Source organism: Hyla sarda, chromosome 1, assembly GCF_029499605.1.
Source record: "Hyla sarda isolate aHylSar1 chromosome 1, aHylSar1.hap1, whole genome shotgun sequence".
Lineage (NCBI taxonomy): Eukaryota > Metazoa > Chordata > Amphibia > Anura > Hylidae > Hyla > Hyla sarda.
In genome coordinates this window covers 91,469,749-91,480,827 of record NC_079189.1, presented here as the reverse complement: position 1 = coordinate 91,480,827, position 11,079 = coordinate 91,469,749, and the positions used below count along the sequence as shown (strand labels likewise).

General features: G+C 44.0%; 1 protein-coding gene across 2 annotated transcripts in view; it reads right to left on the bottom strand.

The window, feature by feature from the left end:
• Positions 1–7,583: 7,583 nt before the first annotated feature.
• SLAIN2 (SLAIN motif family member 2) overlaps positions 7,584–11,079 on the bottom strand; it is a 52,348-nt gene continuing 48,852 nt past the window's right edge. For both annotated transcript variants that reach the window (XM_056557601.1, XM_056557606.1), the window contains 2 exons: positions 10,684–10,966; positions 7,584–8,788 (listed from right to left, as the gene is read on the bottom strand). In XM_056557601.1, the coding sequence (XP_056413576.1) occupies positions 8,722–8,788; positions 10,684–10,966 (350 nt within the window). In that variant the 3' untranslated portion in view covers positions 7,584–8,721. The remainder of the gene's footprint in view (positions 8,789–10,683; positions 10,967–11,079) is intronic.

Genomic DNA, 11,079 nt, shown 5'->3' with positions numbered 1-11,079 from the left:
GTGCATAAAACAGAATTCTGCCAAAATTCAATGGGATTCTACCCAAAATTCTGTAAAGCTTTTTACAGGTTCAAGGTTTCTGGAGAATCCAGGAAAGCAGAATGTGCAGTAAATTTTGCAAAATTTCCGAATGGAATTTTGGCACCAGATTCTGCTCGGAAATTTCACTGTGTGAACATGGCCACTCAGGGTGTTCCCTGGCCCCAAATGCACCACATCCTCTGTCCCACATTTTTAATGTCAACGCCCTTTTCATGCATATTTATTCTCCTTCCACTGAGATCTCACAGCTCTAGATTGGCTAGAACTGGACTGGAGATGTACGTAGTGAAGGAGCCCACAAGTAATAAATACCAGGCAAACACGTGCTGTTAAGAATAAATCTGTATTTTTACAATTTGTACACTTTTTTATTAACACACATACAAAAATTTTAAATAACTTTGGAAGCAGTGAGTTACACAATCTGCTTGCTTACATAAAAAAGAAAGGTCAACTGCATTGGCACAAAAATAATCCACATTCAAAAAGATCCTTTTATAATACGCAAACATAAATAAATCATAGGCACTATGTCATATCCACACGTCTCTCCACAATATCATGAAGTACAAAAAGCAAACCCATTTCCTGATTCAGAAAAGTAAAACAGGCAGATCTCGTATAAACAGAGGTACCAACTTTATGTATGCCAGCCTAGGGGGCGCAAAGTAGATGAATATCACTACTAAATAGGGACAGTACGGGAAAGTCTTCCTCCACCCAACGCTGACAGCCATGTTTGAATGTTAGGGTCATGTAACAAAAAAAGAAGAAGAATAAATAGATGTTTAGTCAAGAAGGGAGAAATGCTCCATATTCTTAAACTGGAAAGTACACAACTCTGAAAAGGCAAGTTTTTTTTTTCATATTTTGCTGAATTAATCCTAGTAGGTCATAAAAGTATCTTGTTATGGCAGCCTTAAGAGGTCATTTTGCATAGAAAGTTTAATAAATAAAGAAGAAACTTTTACTCACATGTACTACAGTGCATCACTTCTCTCCTCCCTTCACAACCAAAAGACTTTTTTTTTTTATTAAAGCAAATTGAAACAGATTGTAGAAAAATGGGTGCATTTTTCTGTTCAAGTTTTAAATTTTTTTCTTCAAAATTTTGTGCTGATTTATTCCATTATCTCAAGCTTACTTTTACATTTTTTCTACCAATTTTGTATAGACCGCTCACGCTGAAGTTCCTTATAAAATCTTTTTTTCATTAAGCTCCCCCTAGTGGTGGCAGCTGACATGCAAAACGTTCTGATTTGTCTATGGCATAAACAAAAACAAACAAAAACTGTACATATATAGAGATGAGTGAAGTTACAGTGATTCGATTCGTCACGAACCTCAGGCTCGGTGGTTGATGACTTTATCCTGCATAAATGAGTTCAGCTTTCAGGTGCTCCGGAGGCCTGGAGACTCTTTCCTAGGACTGTATCCACCGTTTTCAGCCCATGGAGCACCTGAAAGCTGAACTAATTTATGCAGGATAAGTCATCAACTGCCGAGCCGAGAAGTTTGTGACAACTTCTCGCTCATCTCTAAAATGGCAAAATAATACATGGAGGTTACTAAACCTAAAAAGGTATTTTTACTGGACTGTATCTGACAGAGTTTAACTCACGAAAATTAATTTTTAAAATCAGGAAAAATCTCAGATTTTTACCAAAAAAAAGCACACAAAACAGTTAATACAAAAGCACATGTGTGACTATAGGCTTCCATAGCAAGCAAAAAAGGGGGGGAGAAGAAAAAAAAGTAGTTTAAGGCCATGTTCAGACAGCTGAAAATGTGCCTAATGTCTGCCCGGAAAACACAGGTGGACATTCTGCACATTTTAATGTTTCCAGCAAGTGCTAGGACCGCTCAGAAATCTGCCACTGAATAAACGGCAGTACATTTCCGAGCGGAATCTGCAGAAAGGATAGGCGTGTCTATTCATTCTGCGGACGCTGGAATCAGGATTTCTGTGGCAGATGTTCTGTTTTGAGAAAAATGCAGCAGAATCCCACTAAAATCAATAGGGCTGCATCGGAAATTCCAAACGGAATATCCCCATGGAATTCAGCTCGGAAATCCCTCCCTGTGAACATAGCCTAAAGGACTTTTTCCAGCTCTGTACATTGTGTAGTGGCCATATTGCGTTACTGCAGCTCATCCCCATTTGTGTAACTGAAGCTTAGCTCCAATTTTCTTAGCCTCTACACCAGTGTTTCCCAACCAGGGTGCCTCTAGCTGTTGCAAAACTACAACTCCCAACATGCCCAGACAGCCTTTTGCTGTCCAGGCATGCTGGGAGTTGTAGTTTTGCATCAGCTGGAGGCACCCTGGTTGGGAAACACTGCTCTACACAATGTATGGAGTGGTCTGCTTCTTTCTCATCAGCAAGGGGCTAGACCCCAGCAGACCAAATATTAACCTATCCCAGAAAACTCCTTTAAGGGGTACTCCGCTGGAAATTAAATTTTTAATTTTTAAATCAAATTATGCCAGAAAGTTAAACAGATTTTTAAACTACTATTTAAAATTCTTAATCCTTCCAGTACTTAGCAGAGAGCAAAAAGAAAAGAACTTCCTGTGGAGCATACAGCAGCTGACACCTCGGTCCATGTCAGGAACTGTCCAGAGTAGGAACAAATCCCCATAGTAAACCTCTCCTGCTCTGGACAGTTCCTGACATGGACAGAGGTGTCAGCAGAGAGCACTGTGGTCAGACAGAAAGGAAATTCAAAAAAGAAAAGAACTTCCTCTGTAGTATAGGGATCGACCGATATCGTTTTTTTTTAGGGCCGATACCGATAATCGGTAGAGGTTAGGGGCGATAGCCGATAACTTATACCGATATAAGTTATCGGCTATTTATCCCCCCGCGACACTGCTGCAGATCATTGATTTAAAGCGGGCACTTTAAATCAATGCACTGCAGTGGCTTTTGCGGTGCCATAGACCGCCGCCGCAACCCGCTACTCTCCACCTGCCTGTCCGGGGGTCCTGAGTCCTATCATCGCCACCCCCGCACCGCTCCCCCCACCGCAGCGTCGCACCCCCTAGCCCCCCCCCATCCCTGGTTTTATAATTACCTGTTCCCGGGGTCCACTCCACATCTGGTTCCGGTGGCGTCCTCCTGAACGGTCACTGTGCGCACTGACGGTGACGTCACATCGTGCACGCACGTCACTCGTCATTGCGCACAGCGTAACGCAGGATGCAGCAGGAGCCAGAAGTAGCGTGGGCCCCGGGAACAGGTGGTAAAACCGGGGATTGGGGAGGCAATGGGGCAGGGGCGGTGTGGCGGGTCGGTCGCGGTGCGGTGGGTCGGCAAGATAATTGCAGATACCGATAATGCCCAAAATCGTGATTATCGGCCGATAATATCAGCCAAACCTATAATCGGTCGATCCCTAGTATACAGTAGCTGGACTGGAAGGATTAAGATTTTTAAATAGAAGTAATTTACAAATCTGTTTAACTTTCTGGCATTAGTTGATTAAAAATTCCAGCAGAGTATCCCTTTAAGGGTTCGGGTCATTCTTTCCGTATTTTCTGCAGCTGATTTTGCTACCTATTGACTTCAACAGGTAGTAAAAAAAAAAAGGCAGCAGCAAATACGTCATGCGTGACCCTACCCTTACCGGCGGCAGGATATCTGTTTAAATCTTCTGCAACTTCGTACCCTGAGACTTGCCAGAGACTACAGCGATCAGGTAGAGACTTGAATGAAGTCCCATAGACTTACATGGGAGAATTGAACAGATATTTTGCCACCGGAGCGTGATCAGTTACCCTTTAGGGCCAAGATGACAGCTCTAGGACTACTTCACCTACACAATACCGTTTAATAACTTGTATACATGCTTTATTTCAGAAATGGTTAGGCTTCACCAGGGAATTCAGAATCAACGGCCCATTGCCATCCTTCCTATCCTGCCATGTTGCATTTGTTTTGGCTCACACTATGGAGCTGCTTTGGCTATTCCTATGTCTTTGTGTGAGGTCATCATTTTGCCATTGGAGGTTCCCTGTACACTGATAATAAAACTCTACAGGGTCAAGGGTCACGTGCGGCCTTGACAGGGCTAGAATAGGCATATAGAGGATAGCAGAGTCACCCCTGAATTCACCTGAGTAATTCAACAATAAAGATGTGCTCAGGGTTTAAAGTGCCCCACAGACAGGCATGACAGGCACTAAAGGCTTTGTTATCCTTTCTATAAGATTTTACTGCTCCTTTAAGAAAAAAATAGTGCAATCTGTATGGTAAAATGTGATTGTGAGCATGTATACGACACCTACCACTTCACTATTCAGCTGAAAATCAAGAGAATATATACCCATTGCATGTTTGTGATATAGAAGGTATACATCCGATTCTCCACTACTTACGCTGCACCCCAAGACTATGTGGACAGAACCTAGAATCTTAAAGGGGTACTCCGCTGGTCAGCGTTTGGAACAAACTGTTCCGAATGCTGGAGCCAGTGCCAGGAGCTTGTGACGTAATAGACCCGCCCCTCATGACTTCACGCCCCCGTCCCCTCAATGCAAGTCTATGGGAGGGGGCGTGGCAGCCGTCACGCCCCCTCCCATAGACTTGCATTGAGAGGGTGGGGCGTGACGGCATGAAGGGGCGGTGCTATGACGTCACAAGCTCCTGGCACCGGCTCCAGAACAGTTTGCTCCAAATGCTGAGCAGTGGAGTACCCCTTCAATTAAGCACTTTCAGAAACCCAAGCCACGTGCAGGTCCACCTATGTTCTGACCACCTCTAGCCACACAAGATATACTGTATAAAAGAACAACTTAGAACACTTGCACTGGTCAAAGTAGTTTTGTTACTTGAACACATTTACAACTATCGAAATAACTGGATGTCCATGGAGTCCAATGACTTCCGGCCTGAAGAGCGGGATGCGTGATCTGGCATTTGCATCCATAGAGGAAAACATGACGAATTTACGGCAGTCTATGCCAGCTATCAGAGGCAGGGTGTAGCTGAAATCTACACCATCTCTAAACTGGCAGAGATTTCTAAGGCTGCTGCACAGACCGCCTTAGACATGACAGATTTGAGATGTATGCGCATCTTAATAAATCCAGTGGAGCAGACAGTGCAAGCTCTTACACAAGACCAATGTATGCAATGACTGTCTCAGTATATACCTCCTATGCGTCTGACTTGCTCTGCAGAACCCCTTATATGCGAGTGGGATCATCTATCTCTACTGATTGTCATCATACACTGGACCTGCATTGCGCATGGACAAGACAACCCATGACGCAGATGTGAACTAAGCCCTATTTAAGTAGATTATACTTAGCTTAAGGAACATTAAGAAATACTATACTAAAAGCATCAACATGTGATCATCTACAGCAGAAATGATGTTCAATGATAATGTAAAAAAAAATGAACATAAATGATATAATTAAACCTCTTTTTGAACATCAGCAGGTCACACTGCAGCATCAATTACAGAACACAATACAGTGACCCCTCGACCTACGATGGCCCCGACATACGATAATTTCAACATGTGATGGCCTCTCAGAGGCATGTTGAAAGCAGCATCATCATACGATGCTTTTGTATGTCGGGGCCATCGCATAGACGGCTATCCGGCAGCGCAGACTGTTTCAGCTGTCGCCGGATAGCCGTTTACGGTGCCCCGTGTGGTCCGCTGACAATCACTTACCTGTCCTGAGGACAACTTCCTCTAACAGTGGTCTACAACCTGCGGACCTCCAGATGTTGCAAAACTACAACACCCAGCATGCCCGGACAGCCAACGGCTGTCAGGGCATGCTGGGTGTTGTAGTTTTGCAACATCTGGAGGTCCGCAGGTTGTAGACCACTGTCCTACACTTTACATTGCACGGATCCCACAACATACGATGGTTTCAACAAACGATGGTCCATTTGGAACGGATTACCATCGTATGTTGAGGGACCACTGTATTCAATTCTAGTTTCAGTTTTTTTCTGTGGACATAGACCGAATTTTGTTGTGTTCCATCAATATTCATAGAACACTATATACACTTTACTAGGAATCACTGGCGTAGGAAGTCTGTGAACTGCAACTTTAGGATTAGGGAGGACCAATGGCATAGATTTACCAATACTGTCTTAAAGGGGTACTCCAATGCCCCAGTGTTTAAAACATTTTGTTCCATCACGGCCACCACGCCCCCTCCCATAGACTTGCATTGAGGGGCATCACAACCCCCACAGCCTGCACCCTGCATTCAGAACAAAATGTTTTAAACACTGGGGCAGTGGAGTACCCCTTTAAAGACCGTACAAAAGAGGTTTTCTCCATTAGTCCGCTTACTATATTTTAAAACGTTATGCCACAATTTTGGCACAATTTATGGAGCAGAGTCTCACAACAAGCCTTGCTCCCTTTCCTACACAGTAACATCAATTTCTCAAGTAAGGTGCAAATGCCCCCAAAACTATAAATGCAATCTGCACATCTGCAATAGTAAATCTGCCCCACTATGTTTAGTTGGTTGAGTAAAAGCTCCACGTTAAATGCAAAGAACACATAACATGTATAGGAATACATATAATTACGGGCCAGAACAGATTTACTGGCATTAGTTGGTTAGAAGGGGATAGATCAGTGACAAATGCTGGCACTGATAAGGATAGGGTATGTAAGGCAAGATAAAGAACTAACACTTAGAGGTGCCAGGAGGAGATTATTTACAATTTGAATGTGACATGTTAGAAAATGCAATGCAAATAGTAAGGAATAACAGAATACAACAAGGTCCTCCAAGGTTTAGCCCTTACATACACAAAGTGAATGCACCAGTACAGCGCAAACAGCTATTGGCGCACTTGGCACACACAGTTTACCTCTACAGAGACTCTAACAGTGAAAGGGTAGAGAACATATGGAACAAATGGATAGGCATCATCTATTTTGCAGTATTACACAACAATGTGTATTACCTCTATTTAATGTGAGTAGGACCACTATTCTAGATCAGCACTTCCCATGTTAGGAGCAATACTCAGACACTTAGTGGGTAAACATGTCCCTAGCAGAAGCAGATCTCAAACAAGTCGTTTTACAATTCTCAGCAGCAACACCCCGAGCTTTCATGTAAAGTCTATACTTAAAGGGGTATTCCAGGCAAAAACATTTTATCCCCTATCCAAAGGATAGGGGATAAGATGTCTGATCGCGAGGGGCCCGCTGCAGAGACCCCGCAGTCTCCCTGCAGCACCCACATTCTATGCGGGTGCTGAATCTCCAGTTTCGGAAACCTTCGGGGAAGTGATGTCACGCCATGCCCCCTCCATTCATGTCTATGGGAGGGCCATTACACCCCCCTCCCATAGACATGAATGGTGGGGGCGTGGCGTCACATCCCCAGTCCTGGAAACCCAGAGGTTTACGAAACTGGAGATTCAGCACCCGCATAGCATGCGGGTGATGAAGGGAGATCGCGGGGGTCTCAGCAGCGGGCCCCCCGCGATCAGACATCTTATCCCCTATCCTTTGGATAGGGGATAAAATGTTTTTGCCCGGAATACCCCTTTAAGGTGACCATACACCTTACACAGCCATTCCTCATCATACATGTGTATGATCAGGTCAGACGTGTGTGCACTCAGGAGAGTGGAAAAAGCTACTCTCTGACCCCTTTGGTGGCAGCACATGGCCGATTCTTCTCCCCACAATAACATCTGCCATTGGGGGAAGTTGGGATACCCCCACTTTGTGCCTGAAAGGGCCCCGTCCCGTATGAAAAGGGTTTGGGAAAAAATAATAATGAAGAGGGCAGGGGTGAAGAAGATGGGTGCATTTCGGCTGCTCTACTGCACGGGAGAGCAAGTAGAAAAGTCTTCCTTTTTTTTTTTCTAAACTCAGAACATATTGGGGGTAATAAGATTGTCTACTTTTTTCTTTAAGTCTGAAAGCTCTTCTATCAAAAATGATATGGAAACACAGCAAACAAGATTTCTTACGTATTTTTCAGTTTAGTAATATAGATACTGGGTGAAGTTTGCACAGACAGCATTGAGTCCTGTTAAGTAGAACCCTTTCACTGTCAGAGGACCCTGTGAAGAATTAAATGATTGTGAAAGACTCAACAGCTATCTCACAGGGTGTACGGTGCACGAGAGCCATTTCACTTTGTATAAAACTGTAAAATCAGTACTCAAAAGAGTCTACCAGCCAATATACCTTTGTAGACAATTGCAGTGTTAGTGCTTAATGCATAATAAACTCTTTATATATATTATAATATATATATATATATGTAGAAAAAGAAATCATTTGAGCAGTTGTTCTTTGGCATTAACCACATATCTTGTAAACTTAGAAATATGCGCCATTACCAGATGTTATTCCTTTAACTGTATTTACTTGAGAAGCCAAATGTGGATGCAGTGCATTTAGTGTCTTTAGGGTTAAGACTGTAGAAAGCTGAAATCAAATGATGGATGATGTCATGAGAGAGATTGTATGACTAGAACATCTGATGGTCAACATCAATAAAGTGCTCTTCTTCTTTGTAACCTCTGCCGCTTGTGCTAGATACGGACAGAGGACCCTGGGATCAGTTACTTAAATCCCAAAAAGTCCCACGAGGGTGGGTTGCTCTGTAGTCACAGTGTGGATGACGTGTCCATTGAGCAGTGAAGCGTCAGGATTTTGTAGATCAATAGCAGCCTTCTTTCCAGCTGTCATCTTTCATGGCGCCGTACGCTTTGGGAGCTGGCAATGACCTGTAAGAAGAAGAAAAAAAAAAGTTGCATGCTGTATGTTGCAAAATTTTTAAGAATAGTGCATTTTGAATGCAAGTAATAGTAGGTGCAAAGAAATGTCCGTTCGGCACTGCGGCTTCTCAACTGCTGGAGGTACCTGGGTTAGGGCTTTTTATACTTGGTTCTTGCTAATGAAGTAGTGGTGGTGCTCTGACTAGAAGTGTGTGTTCAGCAGGTTCACAATATTCAAGACAAGAAAAGAATGAAAGCCGGCCACTCACCAGTAAAGTTCTTTCTTCAGGCTTTATTCATGCCGACATAATACTCACATTAATGTACGGGGGGATACAGAAAGGAAAAGCAGGGGGTACAGTGGCAACAAGCTCCGTTTTGCACACTCCAGTCCAGCACTAGAGTGTGCGAAACGGAGCTTGTTGCCACTGTACCCCCCCCCGTACTTTAATGTGAGTACAGTGGTCCCTCAACATACGATTGTAATCCGTTCCAAATGAACCATCGTTTCTTGAAACCATCGTATGTTGAGGGATCCGTGCAATGTAAATAGGAAGTTGTACTCCCCTGTCCCTGCCGCTCCGGACCGTCACCGCTGCCCTGGATGTCGCCTACCATCGCTGCCGCCGCGTCCCCGTGGTGTCCCCGACGCTCCGAACGTCTCTGCTGGCCGGGATCGTCGCTCTCCGTCGCCGTCATCACGTCACTACGCACGCAGCTCCTATTGCATGACGGGACGGCGTGCACAGCGATGTGATGACGCCGATGGAGAGCGCCACCGGAGCACCGTAAATGGCTATCCGGTGCAGCTGAAGCAATCAGCGTTGCCGGATAGCAGTTTATGTGATGGCCCCGACATACAAAAGCATCGTATGTTGATGTTGCCTTCAACACGCGATGGCCTCTGAGAGGCCATCATATGTTGAAATGATCGTATGTCGGGGCCATCGTAGGTCAGGGGGTCACTGTATTATGTCGGCATGAAGCCTGAAGAAAGAACTTTACTGGTGAGTGGCCGGCTTTCATTCTTTTCTTGTCTTGAATATTAATACAAGTAATGTTCATATATTAACCCAGATCATTTTTGCGGTCATAGAGAACTATGCATTATAACAGAATGGTTAACTGGAAATACAAAAAAGGTGGCATATACCAAACTTTACAAATACTTGTGTTTAGGGGCCCATACTAATTTAGACAAAAGTCGTCTGAACCTGTCTACTTCGGCTGGCCATCTAATGCAGTATTTCTCAATCAGGGTGCCTCCAGCTGTTGCAAAACTTACTCCCAGCATGCCCAGACAGCCTTTAGAGCTGTAGTTTTGAAACAGCTGGAGGCACCCTGGTTGGGCAACCCTGACCTAACATGTATGGTGGCCTCCTAATGTCAAGGAAGAGACTGGTCCAGGTATGTTCGATTCCAACTGCACAACCCTACCGGCCTACCCCTCACCTCCACAACTATCTGCCGACAGCTATACCTTCAGTCCTAACACAGGACCTCTGAAGGAGCAATGAATGACTCAGGATTCATTTATATGTTTCTATTGGACTAGGCACATCAAGCACTGTTCTTGCTAAAATCTAAATCATTGGCATAAGGGAGGTACCTGATGGACCTTTTGTAAGATAATGGGGTCGGTCTGGCAGATTGGTTTCTGTCAGGTCCGGGGCTGTTATCTCAGGTCTGGGGCAGCATTGCAGCTTCCATTATAAACAGAAGCAACAGCACAGATGTTAACAGATTTTAAAAATTATTCAAGAAAAAAAAAAAAATTTAAAAAATAAATAAAAATGAAATAGCTCTATATAAAATAATGCATCCGTTTTTTTACCAGGACGACAAATGAGGCTCACTATAGACAGTGTTTCTTGCTATAGAGTGGAATTTGTTCTCATACCTACCTTCGGACAGGTTGTGCAAGTTTGCTTCGAGGCACTGGTATACTACCACCTGATGGTGTGCTAGGTCTGGGCAAACCACTCTTTATTGGGGTGTTAGCTCGCGCTATTGGACTTGCAGAGCCAGACTGTTGGTTGGATGATGGGCCTGATGTAGGGAAGTTTTGGGCAGCAGCAACTGCTTCTTGTGTAAGCTGAGAGCCTGGGTTGGATAAAGCCTTCATTGGCTGCCGTAATGCTAAAGGAGATGGAGCTGCAGGTGAACGGAACTTGCATGGAGACGGTACTTAAAAAGAAACAAGAATGTCACAGTTAATACATCGCTCAGAATTTTTGTAAAATCTCTAAGACATTTTACAGTCATTCTACTGGTGTGATTACGGCACGATATCAGTTTAC